The 20,410-nt window shown below is 37.2% G+C and overlaps 1 protein-coding gene and 1 long non-coding RNA gene across 2 annotated transcripts; both read right to left on the bottom strand.

Annotated features, from left to right (window-relative positions):
* Nucleotides 1–2,088: 2,088 nt before the first annotated feature.
* On the bottom strand, nucleotides 2,089–3,558 carry LOC116719368 (uncharacterized). Its single transcript, XR_004339172.1, has 3 exons — nucleotides 2,925–3,558; nucleotides 2,716–2,772; nucleotides 2,089–2,346 (listed from the first exon to the last, which is right to left on the bottom strand). It is a non-coding gene; the product is annotated as an uncharacterized LOC116719368 (long non-coding RNA).
* A 6,163-nt stretch (nucleotides 3,559–9,721) lies between these two features.
* Nucleotides 9,722–19,864, bottom strand: nol11 (nucleolar protein 11). The gene is made up of 18 exons (XM_032564125.1): nucleotides 19,691–19,864; nucleotides 19,196–19,309; nucleotides 19,004–19,060; nucleotides 18,242–18,390; nucleotides 17,746–17,803; nucleotides 17,362–17,503; nucleotides 16,124–16,330; nucleotides 15,124–15,200; nucleotides 14,706–14,829; nucleotides 14,440–14,531; nucleotides 13,554–13,619; nucleotides 13,247–13,431; nucleotides 12,281–12,406; nucleotides 11,839–12,072; nucleotides 11,614–11,692; nucleotides 10,583–10,675; nucleotides 10,383–10,490; nucleotides 9,722–10,273 (listed from the first exon to the last, which is right to left on the bottom strand). Exons 1-18 carry the CDS (start codon nucleotides 19,835–19,837, stop codon nucleotides 10,160–10,162), a joined length of 2,172 nt encoding a protein of 723 aa, XP_032420016.1. The 5' UTR covers nucleotides 19,838–19,864; the 3' UTR covers nucleotides 9,722–10,159.
* Nucleotides 19,865–20,410: the final 546 nt, after the last annotated feature.

The following is a 20,410-nucleotide window of genomic DNA, read 5'->3' as shown; positions in this document are numbered from 1 at the left end:
CTCTCTGCGGTGAAAGTCTTTATTTCACCACAGTTTTCTCCTGTGTTACCATTCGGCTCACCGTCTGTCCAGTAGCTAAAAAAAAATCAGAAAGGATCAAGATTAACATTTTTGTGTGAATGTTGTGACAAAATATTTTCACATTGTGATTAAAAAAAGCAGAGGTAAAAAAAAAAGAAAAAAGATTTGATTAAAGTTTAAAGAAATTAACCTTGTGGTTAGTGGACTCCCATCCACCCATTTCCATCTTCCCTCCGTCTCTGAGTCAGTTAGGCCGATCCACATGTACGTCTGGAAACTGTTTGCAAAGTTCTAAGAAACAAAGAGCGAAACTAACACGAGTCAACAACAAGTCGAATCTGATGTTGAACTATCACCTCAATGACGTCTGCTTTTATTTGCTGTTGTACTTTTAATTTTAATTAAGCTTGTCAAATATCTATCAAGCATGCAAATGTACATTTGCCCACATACCTGTTCTTCTTTGCTGTTGATAATCATCAGGTCCGCACCCACGGACTGACAGTAGGTTCTACTTTCCTGCCAAGTCTTTTCTGTAGAAGACGTGTAGTACGCACTGCCTCTGAAAATCCTCCATCCTAGTTGAAATTGTTTGGGGAAAATGAGAAATTTAACTTGCTGCTAAATATTTCAACTTGTGGCAAAAAACACCAAATAGAAAAAAAAAAAAAATAGTCAAACATTCAAGTACTGACTGACTATATACACTGTCAAGCAAATGTAACTATGGAAATATGAAAGTTCAGACTGGGATTAGCAAGTTTGTGAGTTTGCAAAATATCCAAAGCACAGAACTACCAGCTTCATTTAATTTGTAAAAAAGATTTGTCCGACTTTTATTTCTTGGTTCAAGGCCGAGGATCAGACATTTTTTTCATGCCCCCTTGAATTGAAATACTATTGAGAATATGATATTTAATCATTTATCTGCAAAAAACGCTGGGACCAGCATTCTCTGACCTGATTATCAAAAAAGATTAATAAAATATTGCAGCTCATTTTAATATTTTAAGACTCAAGACAATGTCCCAGGTCATTTTATTAACTCAATAATTTAATCGACACTGCTGGGGATATTCGGTTCACATTGATGAAGGGCAACGACTGGTGATCAGAAGATCAGAGAAAAGAGACGGGAACTTTTTCACCATAGATAAAATTTAAAAAGTTTATTTGTTTGCCTGTTTTGAACAATTGAGAATACAGTTGTAATGATTCAAAAGAATAAAGTCTAAATTTTATGGCAACTCTACACCAAACTGCATCAAAATGAGGAGTACTGAGGATCTTGTGAAGTTATAGTTGGCACTGGTTTTACAATTAAGGAAACACTTAAACTTTTAACACAGCATAAAATTATTACTCTCATAATATGACTTTGTTTCTCTAATATTGTGACGTAATTATTGTACTTTAAAAAATAACGATTGCCTTAAAACTACTTCCGTTACTAACCTTTGCTGCCATTTTTGTTTTCATTGTCACAAACATCTCCATCTCTGTAGTTACTTTTCAAAACATCCGCGCTTATATCGGTCTCTCTCAGCTCGGTTACACCAAACGCGTCTCTGTCGGCTACTTCTTCTACTGGCTTGAACAGGCACCCTATTGATTAACTTGAACACTGCTGCCACCTAGCGACCAGAGGCTTGTTTATCAGTCGAGCATAGAGAACAACGTACAGACCTAAAATCTCTACATCCTCCATATTTTGTGTTTGTATTAATTTACATGTATTATGATATTTGTTTATAAAAGTACTGCTCACCAATTTTCACCTTCAACCTGTCTCTCTCTTCAGTCACTGAGCGAAGCTGGGAATCTGTATCCCAGAGAAAAAGGTCTTTATTCAATGTTCAAATGTTGAGTTATTGCTGACATTTTGATTCTGCTGTAGTACAAGCTGATAATGTCAGTGCAGTTCATTTGTTGGGTCTTGAAAAACAAAAATACATTTTTGCTGATAGCAAAAAAAAAAAAAAATACACAAAATAAATACATACAGACAATTTGATGATAATAAAATACCTTACAACACAGATGTAATTTATTTTTAACCCCAAAATGGAAAAATTAAAGTCCGTGAGGTCATTTCCTCCCCCCAGATAATCTGACAGATTTGGAAAAGAATAAACGTTAAAATCACAATATTTTGATGCCTATATATTACAGATGTGGCATGATTGTATAACAAAGCTACAAGAATTTTAGAATTAGTGAATATGTATACACATATTTTCTGCCATGCATTCCCACCTGTAATGTTGAGGCTCTTCTTCAGCTCATCTCTTTCCAGCGAGATTGCTGTTAATCTGGCCTCAGTATCTGAAAAACGATCATCAACGTTCATTTCAATCTGGAGAGACTCAGACGGAGATGAGAAGACAATTAGAAGAGTTTATTGACAAACAGAATTTAAAGTCTTTGGCGCTCGGGCCCCGGCTGGGGATAACGGTTATCGCAGCGTTAGCGATAGGCTTCAGATGAGCATCCCCGATGCTGTTAGGAACGTCATCCCCCGGGGCCCGGCACTGGTGGTGGAGGTTGAAGAAGGGTGCGGGCCTCAGGACCGGGCGAATGGAGGAGAAGGGGTGGTGGTGGGTTCATTAGAAAAAATATATAGTTATATATTTGTCTTTTCTCTATCTTACTGAATTGTCTGGACTTTGAAAAGAGTTTAATTGTGATACTTACCAGAGTTTATCCTCGTCAAATTGTCTCTCTCTTCAGTCAAGGAATTTTGCTTCGAAACTGTGATTTTCAAGAAAATGTTGAGGTAGAATTGTATTGGTAGAATATCTATTCAGATAATAATTTAGGATGACACTTTGCACATCATCTTTACACTTCTTGGTTTATGATCATTCAGGTAGTATTAGTGATAGTTTCACTTTTATACCAACCTAAGTCATTCAGTGTCTTCTTGAGCTCACTTCTCTCTTCTGTTAGGTTTCTATTTCTCACTTCCATATCTGAAAAAGCATTTCGATAATCTTCACTAAAAATATATCAGTTATCAGTTCTGAAGCAGAAACATGAGTTGAATGAAAACAGGCCAAAATAACTCTGAATTATATAACAAGACCAAACATTTTTTATCCCATCTAGAAGTTATTAAGCACCAGCAGGAAAGCTCCATCGGAGCCAAATTTATGTGCAGTAAACTAAACCTTTATTGTCAGAAGCATTCACTCGTCTGCCTTCAGATGCTTGCAGAATTTAGTGACATTCCACTCTTTGGGGAATGCTATCTGCGAAGAATGTGTGATTCTTCTGGCGATACATTTGTGAGGTCAGATACTGAAAGCCTGGCTTCTACAGGCCAACAGAAAACACAGACTTTATTTATTAAGTTGGGGTCAAGCCTTTGTACAGACCAGTGTTGTGTTGGATTTTAAACACCCTTGACCCTGGAAGTGGTTGAGAAACCTGAATTCAACAACATGGAAAGGTGAGTTAACACTATTGGCACTATAGTGTATTCTATGTTGCAAACACTCTCCAGAATTTGTTGTGCGTCAAAATTACTGAGTGACTATCTGCATTAAAAGGCATTGTTCACAGACGTGTGATCTCTGAGCCGAATTGTAATGTACTGGTAAAATGTTTGGGCATGTGTTGTCAAGGTTACTTACGGCAAGCAACGTAAATGATAAGACCGAGCAGAAGAAGAGATAGAAGTCCAAAGGCAACTGTGCCAACTTTGTACAGTTGAACTCCTGTGTAAAAACATGTGGAGTGATATAAACGTCAAATATAATGCATAAAGAAATCCATAGAAAATACATAAAGACAACAAAGCTAAAAATGTTCTTCTAAGGAAATACAAAAGATAAAACGTACAATCTACTCAAAAATTAGAAGAACCTGCTGATTATTTAAAATTGTAGTTACTGAGATACAAAATAGCCAAGTTAAAATGTTGCTTTATTATTAATTTTTCAAGTCTTTATTGCTTTATGGTGTTAATGCTTCACTGAAGGAGAAGAGAATAATTAGATGAAATATGGGTTAAAAACATATTTCAAACAAAGTATTTGATACAAAGATTTTCAGCGGCTCGTTTGACGTGACCAAGAGTTTGCATTACAGCACCAAATCGTTTCAGTCATTTTTTCATTGGAAAAACATATAATATATAATCTGCTTAACAAACACTCCCTCACTTTTCTCTCCTTCTGGATCAACTAAAAGGTTCCTGAAAGGTTCTCCACCTCTTTTGTCCAAAAATGACTCTCCAGTTGGCTTCAGAAGAAACTGTTTGATGTCAGCCATTACAAGGAAAGAGGAGAAAGCATAACTTTAAAGCTTCATGCACTGCTGCGAAGCAAGTGAAAATGTATTTATACATTTGCACCTCAAAAATATAAAAACAGACATAAAAGGCGGCAGTCAAGTTACACCTTGTTATGAATGTATTTTTCAGACGTTCCTAAAGACTATTTGACCATTTCTGAGCTGTAAATGTACCATGTACCAAACTGGCATCAAAATTATTGCTGAAGCCGATTTTTTTCTTACCGGATGCGGCAGAAGAGGCTTTGCTGTCTTCACCTGAGTGGCTCTTTGGAATATTGTTGCAGGAACCAGGATTGTTGATGTTATCATATATAGCAGACATTTCATGTCGATCTTCATGCAAAGCCATCTTGGATTAACTGAACAGCCTCAAATAATTTGTTACAGGAATTTCTTCTTCAACTGGTCGGTGTTTAAATGAAATGTTTAATTTAATATTGCTCAATGCTGAAGACTAAGTACAGCAAGCGGTGATATTGAAGTAATTCTCCTTTTATTGAAATCGTCTTCCTCATTCTCAAAGTTATTGAATATGCAAGAAGAAAAAAAGGAAGAAAGAAACTGAAGAATTCAGCAAATATTTTTGCCTCGTTTGAAAAGTTCATGTCAAGGTTATTGACATGAACGGCCGTGACCTTAGAGAAACAGAGGTCACGGCGAATTTATAGGTTTACTGGAAGAAAGCAGACTTCTTGTTTCAACTTAACTTATTGGCAACTGAGAGAGTTCGACTTCATTTACGGAAAGACTAATTTAATCATTCCTGTTTTCTTATTCTGTTTGTAGAAAATATTTTTAAAATAATGTTGTTTTGAATCATTTTACAGTAACACACTTTGACGTTTTGTAGCTGCATCATGGAAAAATATGAAAAAAAATGTAAGGAGTGCAAATAGTTTTGCAAGAGACTAGTGTTTTTGTTGAGTAAACACTTAAAAAAAAAGACAATTTACATCTAAACATCATTATTTAAAGTCAGTAATATTGTTTACTGCAAAATTTGACTGCCAATTTGCAGGAATTTAAGCTGCTAATTTAAGCGGCTAATTCATCACCTGTCATCAGAAAAATAATACATAATGAAAAAATAGTTCTCTTGCCTCATGGCAGGGGGCGCTCATGATCCCAGACATTGTGACTCCACAACTGCAGAATAAGAGACAGTAACAGCGAGCTAGCCATGGAGCTAGCCATACAGTCAAGTGCAGCTATATATTTATGGTTTTCTCCTTTTACCACAGCAATCACTTATTAATAATCTCAAAATAAACATTAATACACACGACTGCAACAGACTGAATGTTCTGCTCTTTGTGTGGGAAATATGAGGGTTTTTTTTTTGTGGCGTTGTTGTCAGTTGCTTTGGCAACGAGTCTGCGCAAGAAAGAAGTGGTTTTGAGTTGTACTTTAACGGTTTTTCCCTTTGCTGTGGAGAACAGCACGAAATTAATAATATCTACATGTATAAGTTTGATTGAGTTAATGGAATTATTCTACGGCGGCAGCGCAGCTATGCATGACATGTAGAAGAATAGGGCTGCACTTGGTCTGGTTCCTCACCTAGGACCTGTCTGCATTTGGTCACCTTACCAGGGGCATGAAGCCCCAGCCAGCAGTTTGGAAAACTCAAACACCTCCACCACAATAAGGTGGCAGCCCTTGGAAGGGATGTATATGTGTGCATGTTCATATATATGTGTATATTTGTATCCATTTATATGTGTGTAAGTATGTAACATATGAAGTATATATGAAGTAACTTACTAATTATTTAAGAAACAGAGCGAATGAGAGATAAAGGAAGAAAGTGCTGCATTTTTGATTGTTTTTGAACATGAGGAAACGAGCACAATGTGGTGGTAAACATATTCTGACTTTTTTTGGTCAGTTGAGCAGGAAATTAGGAGGAGGCAGAAGAGAATGACATGCAGCAGATTGCCCAGGGTAACTGTGTTGAGGTCTACAGCCTCTGCAGATGTTGAACAAAACATAACATGCAGTCTTATTGTAAAGCTGTTTAACGCCAAAAATAACTGAATCAGGAGTTCCTTACCCCCTTGTTCTTCTCTTTTATACCAGCAGAGAACATATAAGCTCAACAACACATAAGCTTTATATTTATAGCAAGGAATTCATTTAATAGTCGACTTTCTTCCTGTAGTAGTAATGATTTCTGGTTACGTTTTAGTACTTTCATGGATTAAACTTTTTTGCCTTTTCTACTCAGTTTTTCATGTTAAGTTGCACTTTATTTTGTTAAGTTTGTTATACTATCTTGAATCTGTTATTTTAAATAAAGACTAACAGAAAGATCACACAGTTCCTTTCATTCTTGATAAAACCTGCTTCTTTTTCTTATAACAAACAAATCAGATATAACAAGTTTGGGCTTCTTCAGGGAACAAAGTATTAAATTATGATTACAATTATCATCTAATATTATGTACAGATGTAATTCTAATATTAATTTAACACCTGGGACCCTGGAGAAGTCCAAACTTGTTAAATCATCTTTTTTATGTTTGGTATAAACAACAACAAAAAACCCAAACAAACAAAAACAACAACACAGGATTTATCAAAAAAAAAAAAAAAAGATAAATGGACTGAACTTGTGTAGTGCCTTGCTAATCCTTTAGACCACTCAAAGCTCTTCACACTACAGTCACATTCACCCACACACACATTTACACCGACATGCAGATCGATGGGCAACTTGGGGTTGAGTGCCTTGCCCAGGGGCACCTCAACATGTGGCAGGAGGAAGCTGAAATCGAACTTACAACCTTCTGACCACAAGACGATCACTCTACCCTCAGAACCACAGCAAAAAAAAGGAGAAAAAATCCACTTCATGATCCTTTTGTTAATCATTTTTTTAAACAATATAATGAGCCACATTTTGCTACAAAAAAGTGCAATTTAACATTAAAAGTGAGAAATTGTTACTATTATAAAAATTTTAATTCTTAAATTGATATGTTGCTATGAAACACCACACCAGTCTCTTCTAACACTACACTGCCCTCTTGTGTGCTAGTAATCTAACTACCAACTGCAATCGAAAATGAATGAAAACTACAATTATTGTTCTGTGCAACATAAAAATCTGACAAGGTATTTCTAAACATAATGAAAGGATGAAAACAAACACTAGTGGATTACTAACAATATAAAGTCCTGGAGGAATTGCATGAACAAAACTACAGTATTTATGAAAATATATGAAAATATTTATATTCATGTCATGTCAGTCCTTTAAATTTATCTCCAACTAAGCCATTTTGTACTATGCAATAATAGAACATAACAGCATATAAAAATATAAAAGCATTTTTACTTCCATCATTACTGGTTGTATTTGACAGTAAAATATTTGAGCTTCTCTGCCTTTCGCCATTGCTTCTTTTTTTATCTCCATGTGACTTAGTGTTGTTTTTGATCGTGTTATATAGTTAAAAATTTCAAGAACAAGTGGCACAAAGCTGCCATTGTAGTTCCCCAGCCTTTAAATCTTCATAAGACGCCTGTAAATGGCGAAAGTCGGTGTCGGTCTGCGCTAGTTGCGGTCAGTCAGCAGGGAGAGTTGGCCTAAAAATCTGTCAGTGTCGGACAAAAAAAAAAATCTATATATATATTTATAAATCAAGCATACACATTTAAACCCCCTAGCATCATTGCCTGTATTCAAGTATACCCAATAGCAATAACAAAACTAAATGCAATCAAAAACAACCATTAATCATCATGAATGATGTATGTGAGAATGTGGCTGTTCTTATTTATTAGTTTTTGTTTTTTTTTTTTTTTTACCAGTTATTTGTTATTCCTTACATTGTGTGTGAATTGTGAGACAGTTATTTTTTGTTTTTAAGCATATGCACTGACTGATGGCACTTTTTAAATTTCGTTGTTCTTGTGACAATGTCAATAAAGATTTATCTTATCTATCTTATCTTATCTATCTTATCAATGAATACTTTTCTGTATTCATTGCCTTAAATCTCCAGTACATTTCACCAACAAAAGTACATTTTAAGTAGCCCCTGTGGTGAAATGGCAGAAGCAAGGGAAACCAACCCAACCGGCCCTCAGTAGCAGTTAAAACATTTGAACGTTTGGGTCCACATTGGATGCAGTCTGTTAGTGTGAACTCACAATCTGTGAAGACTGTGGGTCTTCAGATTAAAGCTCAAATAAAATGCCTTCGGAAAGCACTCGCTATCACTTTGTCCACATTTTATATTAGCCTTGCTCCAAATTGTATGAAATTGTTAGTTTTCCTCAAAATTCTACACGCTAATACCCGGTTCTGACAATGTGGCGAAAACGTTAGTTATTTGTAGAAATGCGAGAAATTTATGTAAACTTCTGATTTTGAAGACATTAGCAAATAGTCTTATGTATTTTCTCTCTCATAACTGTACCATTTAGGAAAAATAAATAATTTAGGTAATTCTAACTGACATAAATGAATCTCCTCTTCGAAAAAATGTCTCCTTTTCACTTGGTGCACATGTAAGCTAGCTAGTTTCGGCTGTAGTTCTGTTATTCAGCAGCAGAAAACCTTCTACACTAAAAGTATTAAAGATTTTATCCTTAGTCTTGTATGGGCTAGTTGAACTCCAGAATTCACATTTGTGTTTTCATTATTTTTTTTTTTTACTTTCCTGTATTCATTGCCTTAAACCTCAAGTACATTTCACCAACAAAAGTACATTTTACGTAGCCCTTGTGGTGAAATGGCAGAAGAAAACAAAACTCGTTCCCACGAGTTAAGTCGTCGCCACATTTTCTTCCTCCCGTGTCTACAGACTCCGTAACATTTTTGAACAAAAGTATAAAAAATACACTGATTTACTAACCTGTAGCCTGGCCATTGCCTCCCCACGCAATTCCACTCGATTCTAATCTACTTAAATGCTCAATTTCTCCCGTTGACTTGGATTTCTCCTGTTGAATTTCAACAGCTTAGCCAACAGAAAAAACATTGTTACATCGATTTTCTGCGCCGTTTTAAAATAGTGGTTTTAGTAATGGCGGCGGAAGAAATGAACAAAACTGTTCTGTCCATGTTGACCATGCTTTCAAATACTACATTAATATTAACATCTGCCTTGTTTGGCTCTACACTTCTCTCTTGGCAGTGGAGAATGGTCATTTACAATGCAGGCAACTTCCGGTTAGCTTCACAGCGTAGGACCCGTGCTTCACATTAATTTGGAAGAATTTAAAACTTAAGTATGTCTCCAGCTAACTATCGTTTCTCAAAAGTCACGGATCCAGACCCTCTGTGAAGCATAGTGAAGAACAATGGGGCAGGTTTTTACAAGGTTAGCTAACCTGTTATAGTTCCACAAAGGACAAAATGACACAAATAGATACATTTTTTTCATAGACATTTAGAATCAAGGTTTTCTTTTTAATGTGTAAAATACAAAAACAATTAATAGATTTACAAAAAAAATGTTAGCTGTATTATGACACTCGAAGAAAACAAAAATACTGAATTCCGTGGGCATTATTAAAGTTCTACTAATATATATATAAGATAAAAACTTTACCATAATGTTCCATGGAGAGACTTTACCTCCACTTGTCTATAAAAGCATCAGATGTACGACTTTGAATTAAACATGCAAATCCAGAATAGTCACAATCCCACCATTTAAAATAAATGTACTAAAGAATTTTTCAGACACATGCAACTAAAGAAATAACTATGCCAGACGTACATTTTCTTTTCTTTCACAGTAAAACCTAAATGACAGGAAGCAGCTGAGGCAAAAAAAATTAAAAAATTTAAAGACAAAGTAGGTGTTTTATAAAGCCACATCCTCTAGTAGAGCTCAATGACTTCAATAGAGTATTGCCCCACGTCTTTCTTCATCTTCATCTTAGTGAGCTCCTGGAGGCTGCCCTCGATCTTCCCGAGCTCAGAAAACAGTCTTACCTAAAAGACAAAAAAAGAAAATTAATAAAAAAAAAAAAAGCTGCATGTTGTTCCAATAAACTTCCCAGAAACAATCGGCCGGTTATTGTAGCAAAAAACTGATGTTTACCTGAGATCTAACAAAAGACTGAAGGTTCAACAGCAAGCCTTTGGCCACTGGAGACATTACCAACACAGTGAAATGGGCGTCCAACAGCATGCATACCCAATCCATGACCTGCATTCAACAGGAAAGTAAAAAAAAAAAAAACTGTAACATCTGATTTGCTTACACCTTTATTTTGGTTTGCTCAAAAGTATCTTAAATACCTGATTCAAGCTGGGTGATCTGTAGCCGTGCATTTGTGAGAAACCATCTGTGGAATATCGCAGGTAAAGAAACTCCAGGTACCGGAGGAAAAGCTGATTCGAAATAAAATTTAAAAAAAAATAAAAACAGGGAGAAAAAAACAGCTGATTTAGGACACAGATTTAGTCGCAATCTACAGGTAGTTCTTAAAATATTAGAACGTCATTGAAAAAAATGACATTTTTAGTAATTGAAATAAAAAGTGAAACTCAGATTCATTGTACACAGAGATTTTATCCTCCAAAAGAAAAAAAAAAAAGATAACTTGAATGCCAAAATGGGATTTTCTGCCTATTAAAACATGCGAAATACGTTGACTTAAAACCCTCAATAAGAAATCTACAACAGTTCAGGGCTAATGAAACTTCCTGCTTACAGAGTGATATGTTTATAAACATACTATTGGAAAGTTCGGTGAGAGGAAAAAGTGTGTCGCAAAACGGTGCACAAGCAACAATAATAAAAGCTTCAAGGAGACTCTGATACGACTTTTTTTCAAAATTCAATTTCCAATTTTGCTTTTTTTCCTTAAAAACAAAAACACAAATGAAAGACAATATCTTTAAAAAAATGGTTGTTATTTCAATCATTCCTTCTGCAAGTTGACCTGAATTCAAAGTTGAAATAAATAGAAACTGTAAAACGCGCCCGTCAAGGGGAAAAAAATCCCCCAGGTAGTTATGGAAATAACTAACTGAATAAACATGGAAAACCAGGAAGTGCATTGGTGAAAAAAAAATCATATTTTCCAACAATTTAATCTTCAAAAACAGAAAATGTGATTGATAAAATCGATTTGTTGCCCAGCCCTGTGGTATACCAGCAGTATAATACAGCAATAGCAATATACATCAATGGTAACGAATCTATAGAACATGAGTTTCGCTTTTTGAGCTGAATTACTAAAATAAACCCACTATTTTGATGATATTCTAACTTGCTGAGATGGATCTGTATATTGGAGATTGAAAAGTGACAAGATGTTACTCACGACAACTTGATCAGAGGAAAAATCCTTTAGATGTGGGAGGAGCAGAGCTTCACTGTACGCCGTCTGCAGGACCTCGTTTCTGCACCGCTTGAGTTAAGATCCAGTTCTTTATACGACATGTTAGTATAAGCAAAAAATAATCACAAAAGCATAAAACAAAGTGATAAAAGGGGGGAAAAAAACCCCCCAATAAAGTCTTAAAGTGACAATCGGCTGTAAGGATACATCAGAGCAGCTTTGTGTTTTCCCACTGGACACGTCTGTTGTGGCGACGCTTTCTGTTTTTCTTTTGCTTTGGCCATGGGGTCGTCGACGGCGTCTGTGCGGTCCTCCTCGCAGAGAGCGGGGCTGAAACCGTTCTGCAGGCCGGTCTGAGCGCGCTCGTTTGAGATCAGCATTTCCACGAAAGAGACGCTGTCGGGCTCCAGGCTCAACTTCTCCGCGTCGGCGTCTGATAAACTGGAGGAAAACACCTTCGGTTTGTACACGTCTTAACGGTACAAGGTCTGGCTGTGGCTAATTATCCCTAATATTAGGTAAACTGGATGAAACAGGCTCGATTCAACCAAAACGTGGAGACTTTTTGTTCTTTTTGACAGCGTCTCTTCTGATAAAAAATATCGAATTGTGCAAGTTGATTTGCTCACTGAAAAGAGATCCGTTCTACCTGATGAATGTCTTGAGGCAGGCGCAGGTCACGGCTTCTGGGATGTCATGGAAGAACAGTAAGCAGAGCTGGCAGAGAAAATAATCCCTCTTCTCAAGGGCCAGAGGCAGGAGGTCAGGACAGACACTGTGGAGAGAGAAGGCAGCGTCCCGTTAAGAAACGTTTCAGTTTGTTCCTGATGGGAATGTACTTGAAAGAGATTCGAAAGATAAAAGCGCAAATTTCACATACAATTACAGCTGCAGCTAACGATTATTTTAGATATCGATTATTCTGACGATTAATCGGATAAAAAAAATTGGCAAAAATTTGCGGATGTTTCATTGAACCACTTAAGCCTTTTCTATGCAATAGTAGAAATACAATAAAAGATGAAAGCAAATAATTAAATTCCCCTATTAAATGTTAAAACAAACTTTGTATTGCCTAAAATGCAATAACATATCAAGCCTTTAGCGAATTTGAACCAAGTGAAGCTAAAACTAAAACTAGGCTACTTGGGGAGTTTTGGGTAACACATTTAACATCAAAGGTGTTTTCATCTTAAAAGCAAAATGTGTTTATATTTTGTATAGTTTTAGTGTAATTGCTGGTCTGAATTTGTTGATTTTTCAGCAAATGGCCTTTATTTGAGCGCGTACGCCAGCAACGATTAATCAATTTCTAAATTAGTTGACAAGTATTTTTCGATAATCGATTCTTTGCGATTAATCGTTTCAATTTAACTTCATTTTACTTTTGCAATCCCCTCATATTACAATGAGTGATCATGAGCCCTGATCGGTCCAGAATATCTCAACGAGACAGAATTCAGTCACAGAATTTTTTTTTTCCAAACAACAGATTAAAAAACAACAACAAAAAAATACAAATCAATACAAACTCAACAGACAAACAACAGAGTTTTGTACAAAACGTCTGGTGTCAGACCACTCTCACTTCTGATCCCGTCATGCCTTAACTGACCTGTGAGAGAGGCACCGGATGGGCACAAGTTGTGTCAGAGCTCTGGAAGAGTAAAACTTCGGATCAGCCAGGCTCCGGGACACAAGTGCCAACGCCAGCTGTCCCAACGAAGGCTGTGGGTCCTTGGGGTCCTGCCTGGACAGGAGTTCCTGGACCTCTTTTTCCACCTCTTCTACCGGTGCCGTCTGCATTTGGCAATGGATACAATTGGAGAAACTTTGACTAATGTCATATATATATATATATATATATATATATATACTGAGTTAAATGTAAGAATTTCAATTGGAAAAGAGAGAAGTGTTACCTTAATTAGGTCTTGGACTTGATCAATTGTTAAACTGAGGCTTGACTGCGTCTTACGAGTTGTTCTCTGCGTGATGAAAAGGAGAGAAATTGAGTTGAGGTGGCGTTACTGTCACATGCATACAACATCGACAACAAAACTTTAAAAAAAAAAAATTGCAAAACTGAGCGCAAAACATTTAGAATTAGTTCAGACTTATAAACGGCTCAGCTGTAATAAAAAGATCGACTCATCAGTGTGTAAAAAAAGCAACAACTCACTACCTTTACAATAAATTTATTTAAGGGGGAAAAAAAGACTTTATACCTTTAAAGTTTACGCTAGGTAAAACAGTAGGTTATTTGCAGATGTACAACAATAAAAAAAAATCAATAAAATAAACCCACTGAATTCAACTGAATTAGTCTAAACATTTTTCTAGCTAAAAGCTAATATTAAAGATGATGATTAAATATAATTATATTTGTAGTAATAAGAAGTTGAAGAGTTAAAGATGTCTCAAAATCCCTTATTTATGATGGAAATTTTTTTTTTTTTTTATTGTAATGTACAGTGGCCTAGCAGGGTCAAAAAAAGTCCAAAGACAACATCAAAAAAGTCACAACAAAACAGCAAAAAAACCAACAGCAACACAACAACAAAAGTTATGCTAAATTTGGTAGCATAATTTCCACTTTAGCATAACTTTCATTGTAGCTTTTGCATTTTCTTGACCCTTCGGGGCCACTGTAGTAAAGAATTAACTCATGGATGGCTGGTTTGAAGATCTTCTCTTGCTATTAATGTTAAAACAGCTTGCCGTAGAGACACCCATCGACACAGTTCCACAGAGTTGGAGGCATTTGCTAGCATTTAGCTACTAAGGAAACTATATTCTGTAACTTACTGTCTTCCTGGCCTCCGCTGTTTTAGGAGGAGCAGCTTCTTCTCCATGTAAGATGGTATTCCAGGACGGTACCACAGTTGAAGTCTTGGACTCTGTGATAGTTGGAGAAAAACACCGTGGTAAGTGAATTCTGAAACATGAAAATGTTTTATTATTATCATTGTTATTAATGGTGTGTACACACAAAAAGACAACACTTTATTTCTGCGCACAGACAAATCTACAGGAAGTTGTTGGCGTAAGCGGCGCTGATTTCTGTCTCTCACCCTCGGTCTTGACCTGCTTTAGTTTCCCCAGAGCCAAGGCCAGGGAGGATGTGGGACAGGCAAACGGTATGACAGACAGGGCTTTGCCATGGGGAATAAACAGCTTGCTTGAAAAACTCCAAAGCTACATCAGAGAGAAAAAAAAAAAAGAATAATCGACATATTAAATTGATGTCCAAAAACAGGAAGTATGCATAAGCAGCAGGTCTGGGGTTGTAAACTGCTGTGTAGTTGTGAGAAGGGACAGTGAGCCCCCTCACAGTGGAGAGCAGACACAATGATCTACCAAAGACATACAGTCCTCCATCAGCACCCAGCAGCTGGAAGGACAGGGAACCTTGGCAAAAAAAACAAAACAAACAAACAAACAAAAAACAGTCTGTGTTGGTATTTTTGAATACAACACCCAGGCGCCTACCTGTCCGTAGAGTTTACCCGCCATCTCTTTCGCAGCCTGAAGAGTCTGAAAATTTGTGTTCCAGATGCAGAGAAAGTCTGAAAGTTCAGAGACGGCAAATTCAGGAACAGGACACGAGAGAGCAGCTGCGTGGTTCTGAAAACCGGATCCGTTTCAAGGTCAAATAATTTCAGACAAGCATTTCGTCACGTATGGTACATTTCGAGGAGAGCCGCTGAAAAACCAATACTGGAATCATGTGCTATGCAGTTTTTAAGATCACCCACATTCTTTATTTTTTTTTCTTCTTTCGCATTCTATTCTTTATTTCCGTCGTAATGTTTTTTCTGGGAAGTGTAGTTGCAGGTTGTACGTTTTAAAAAGTTCTGCATTTAAAACCGAGATGTTTCCACCACACTGTTTCTGAGTTAAAGTCCTAATGATACACTGGAGAGTACTGGAATGACTGGAGCCTTTTGCAGCTGTAGGGTCAAATGTCAGTCTTAATTCTAGACTAACTTGATGTACAAAGTAATGATAAACCTTATAGACATCACTATTAAAACGGTAATCACAATATTATGTTACCAGCCAAATTAGAATTAATTAGATCATATTATGCCTTCTAGTCTTAAATGTTTGTGTAAATTCCATGATAAGGTAAAATCTTCCTACTTTTACTTAAAGTTATTCCCTGATAATCTTATCTTGACTCATGCTTAACTGTAAATGACAAAATTATCAATGACTATGGAAATTTTACCTGCCAATAGTCCCAAGCCCTTCAGCTAACCTCTTATAGTTTCATCATACACATTTCCTCCCTTTTCTGTTGTTTTTATTTTCTATTACTGCTCTAGTTTTCAGACAAGGAATGAATACGCTCTTCCTTTTGCGATATCTCTAAAAATGGACAAAATTCAACAATCTAAAAAAATGAAATAAACAAATAAAAACATGTTGACAATTTTAAAAGGTAACATCTTCGTAACTTTCCCGGGAATTTTAAAGCTTTCCTTGCCTTTTCCGGGCCCAGCAGAAGGGTGTGGAACCCCGACCACAGCTACGTGGGCGTCGTCCAGGAAGATGGCCGACGCGGCTTCCAGCAGTTCCTCCCCCACAGGGAGACTCAGCAGCTGATCACGAGGCAGCGGAACGGCCTGAGCTCCATCATCAGGCGCTGGGCCCCGAACAGACACCAAACTCTGGTACACACGGCCGTTAGGATCTGAAAGCGAGGAAAATGTGAAAGCAGAACAAGTTGTCTTGATGCTTAGCGTTAGCATCTGCTAATTCTTTTATGTTTTAGGCGGTTCAGCATTAACTTCTACAAAATTTTTTTACATTTTATTGGTTTAGCATTAGCTTCTGCAAAAATTTGCATGTGTTTACCAAATTATTTTATGTGTTTAGTAGTTTAAAGTACGATTCTGCCAAATTCTTTACCTGTTTAGCGGTTTAGTGTTAGCGTAGCTAGGATTCTTGCTCAGCAAACTAGTGGTTAGTGAACTTAACTTTTTGGTTATCTGTGCCCGACACTGGCAATAACTACAGCCAATTTTAATGCAAACATATATTCTCTATTGCAACCGTGGCAGCCATTTTAAAAAATGTCCAACAGAATGATTTCTATGGTTCGAAATATGTTGGCTATGTTTTGACACCAAACATATTAATCTAATTGGCCAATTTTAGTGCAACCATGGTGTCCATCTAGGGAATAAAATATCAAAATATTATCAGTAAACATGATGTCTATGAGTCTAATTATGTATAATCTGACACAAACAGTATTCATCTGTAATGAGTAATTGAGCAAAAATGTAATTCCCGTGAATGACCGCCATTTTGAATTTTTCGGTGGATAAAGTTTTTGTTTTTTTTCCAAAACAAGTAAGCCTTGGGGAACATCAGTTCTATGACAGGTTGTTGTATCCGCAGGTGAAAGATTTTGCTGAAATATTCATTTATCTGCTGCCTTACATTGTTGATATTCTTGTTTAATAAACAATATGCATTTGGCTGCATTTCAATCTCGTTTCCAAAAGTAGATTAAAAAAAAACTAGACAGTGACACCAAAACGTGTCATAATAAAAACAACAGTATAGTTAGTTGGGTCTCCAAACTTTCCAACATGACTGTGCATATAACCAGTAACCAACGTTGAGGGCTATGTATGTCAACAGTTTTATCGAGGAGCTAACAAAGCTAATGTGTCCTGTCATACAAGCGGCTTGTTACAGGAAATGAAGACTTACAGAGATAAAGCAGGCAGATGTTTTTATCCCTGTAGGAGGCCCAGAAGCTGAGCGGGGAGAGGCCAGGCTCCTCTGGCTCCAGCCGGTACTTCTGAACAGAGTTGGGCTTCAGCCTCTGCAGGTAGAGGAAATGATCTCCTTTCTGTGGGCACACATTGAAAATCCTACAATGAAAAATAATAAACATCAAAAAGCACAAAAAGTATTCACATCCCTTGAAAATCCCTATTTTTGTCACATTACAAGCATACCCAAGGCATTTCTATCCGGATTTTGCGTGACTATTTTTGCGAGGCACTGCATAGGAGTGCAATGTGAATGTTTACAGAGAAGTCGGGGGGGAAAAATCACTGTGTAGGACGACAGTCCTTAAACAATCTTTACCAGTTCAGTCGTGAAGATGACCAGCTGTTGTGTTTCTGTCACTATGTTGGTGCTCCACCTACCAACAAAAAGAGAAATTGCTTTTAGAAAGACAAAGTTTCACAGGTAGATGTGCCTGTTTTTTTTTTTGTTTTTGTTCGTTTGTTTGTTTTTTTCTACATCTGATCCAGATAATCTGCATATAAAAAAAACCCAAAATATATAACAATTCAGAAAAGAAAATCTGGCAAAATAATTGGAGATGTAGCAGCAGAACAAATTGTCAGATTGTAACAGCTAGAGTTCACATTGTTAAAAAATTAAATACATAATAAAAAATCATGCTAATTTTGAATTTAAACCCTGAAAATGTAAAAAATAAATAAATAAATAAATAAAAATAAAACACAGGACAGACTGAAAGATTTGCTAAGCAGCTGTTTCATGAATAAAAAGTGTTTTTCAAAGCAATCTCTTCTTTTGCGCATCACGTGTGACGACGGCAGGAGTTCTGGACCTGATGGCTTCGTCCTGAACCAGGACTTCCTCTACGGGCTGCTGGGGAGCAGAAAGCAGGGAGTCCAGAAGCCTCACAGCTCCTCTCTGAAACAAGACGGCAGGCTCGGCTCCGTGTGCACAGTGAACCGACCGGACATCTGCTGACACCTGAGAGAAGTCGGAAAAGAAAAGTGGCAGAGGTTAGGATGTGTTTAGATTTGTCCACACTAAATATACATAAAGACTTTCTGACACGGTAACTCTGTGAACAAAATCGTTTTGTGGTATGGAAAATGGCAAGTAATGTCAAATTTTTGTAGAAGTATTGCGCTTCATTTGGATGCCATATTCTTATAATAGAGAAAATGGTTTCCCTTAGCAACCCTTGCAAACACGCCATTATTGTGGAGTCTACATCTAAACATATTGCGACAAACTGTCATATTTAACCTGCTTTATAAGGCATGTAAAGTTTTAAGTTGATCTTTTTTTGTAGTTTTGCATGGTCTGATTTTGGAGTGCATAATGATAATAAAGTTTTTCTGGTTTTTTTTACTATATAATTACTCCAAACCGACTAGAAATGGCTGTACAGGTCCCGTGAAAGCAGCAATGGCGTACATTAATTTGACGGTAAATGTGAACTTCCTGGGTATAAACAAAATGACACGCTGGTCAAATTGAGTGTTTCCAATGTAGAACACACTAAAAACAAAACCTCCCCTTATAATTCGCATGATTATGACCTCGAAAAGAGTGAAGAACTGAAAGTCACGCTTACTGTTGCTTTGAATGCCTTGTCTAAAATGATGTCGTCTTCTTTCCAGATTCTTATCACCTGAAAACAAAACAAAAAAAAGAAAAATAATTTAATCCTGATTGGCTAAGGTTGTGTGACGCATCACTTATGCAGCAAAAATGGGCAGATAACAAAAATAGTGAACTGTGTGTGCATTGTCGTGGACCAGGTTACCTTGTTGTCTGAGACTGCCACATACTCGTTGGTCAGCCTGTTGAAGACCGCTGCACAGGTCAGAACTTGACCCTGTTTCACTGTCCAGCTGCCCAACGGCTTCTGGTCCGACACCTGCAGCAACATGTGTGACCAATGCAGAAAGAAAACACACACTTCACCAAATGCAGCGCAATCTGAAAGATCATATTCAACTTTTAAACACAACTGCAGCTGTATTATTCACAGGAGGAACCAGCTTTCATGTTGAGAGCAGCTAACATTAGCCAACATCCATCTCCTTGTCATTAGTGAGACTTTCTAAGAACTTGATGTTGAGAGGGGATTAGCTTGTTTTCACGTTAGCATCCCCGTGTAAAAGCAGTAGCGATCGACCCGGCCTGGAGACAATAAAACGGAACGGTTCTGGCTCTGTTATTGAAACCACCACAGGATGCTAACACGAGTCGGCACCGATCAGCTGGCCCCCCAGCTCCTGCAAAGTCCAAACCTCACCTTGTAAAGAGTCACAGATCTGCTGGAGTCGGTGACGATCACATGGTCGCTGTCCCGCTCCTCTTCGATGCCCTTAATCTCAGAGCTTCGCCGATTTACAGCTGCAACAAGTCCGCACAACGTGTATCCCTCACACAGCGCTGCCATGCTGGACCACAAGAAAAGTGGAGCTCGCGGAATCTCGCGAGAGTACGCGAAGGAGCCAGGGGCAAACTGGCCGTGCTGCGTTCCAGTTGCCTGGGAAATGAGAACATGATAATGAAGATAAAAATCCTTATAATTGCCTATGGAAACCCGAGCTAACAGCGTTCTGGTTAAGAAGTTGGAATTTCAACGCGGAGTCGCCCGTAAACGTTGTTTGTAATAGGTTTTATAATAATAATTTTAAGCTTTGCTTTCCATAAGCAAACACCACTTTTAATTTTTCAGTTTAACGTTGATTTTCAGACGCACTTTTACATACGTGTGAAAATGTGAAACGTGTGAAAATGTGAAATGTAAAATGTGAAAGAAACGTGTTTCCACCACATCTTACTTACATCCTCCTTGATACGTAAAATTCAGTGAAAGAGGTGTCCGGAGCCTGGTGCCAGAAGCCCATTAAAATGCTGTCTGCATCGTTTTAAACTGTGACTGTGATTGTGAGTTTGAGTGGGAATAAAAATAGCGATAGGTGTTTTGTTCCATATAACACACTAGGAGTGTAACAGGTAAACCTTC

The sequence above is a fragment of the Xiphophorus hellerii genome, chromosome 5, assembly GCF_003331165.1.
Source record: "Xiphophorus hellerii strain 12219 chromosome 5, Xiphophorus_hellerii-4.1, whole genome shotgun sequence".
In the NCBI taxonomy this organism is placed as follows: Eukaryota; Metazoa; Chordata; class Actinopteri; order Cyprinodontiformes; family Poeciliidae; genus Xiphophorus; species Xiphophorus hellerii.
Note: the sequence above shows the minus strand (reverse complement) of the source record. Positions and strands in the feature narration are given on the sequence as shown.

Coding starts and splice junctions, on each gene's coding strand:
- nol11 (XM_032564125.1), bottom strand. CDS start 19,837: ATGGCAGCGCTGTGTGAGGGATACACGTTGTGCGGACTTGTTGCAGCT. Junction 16,331..17,361: donor CATCTGCCTGCTTTATCTCT/GTAAGTCTTCAT, acceptor CCTCGCTTTCAG/ATCCTAACGGCCGTGTGTAC. Junction 12,407..13,246: donor ATCCGGTGCCTCTCTCACAG/GTCAGTTAAGGC, acceptor CTCTCTCCACAG/TGTCTGTCCTGACCTCCTGC.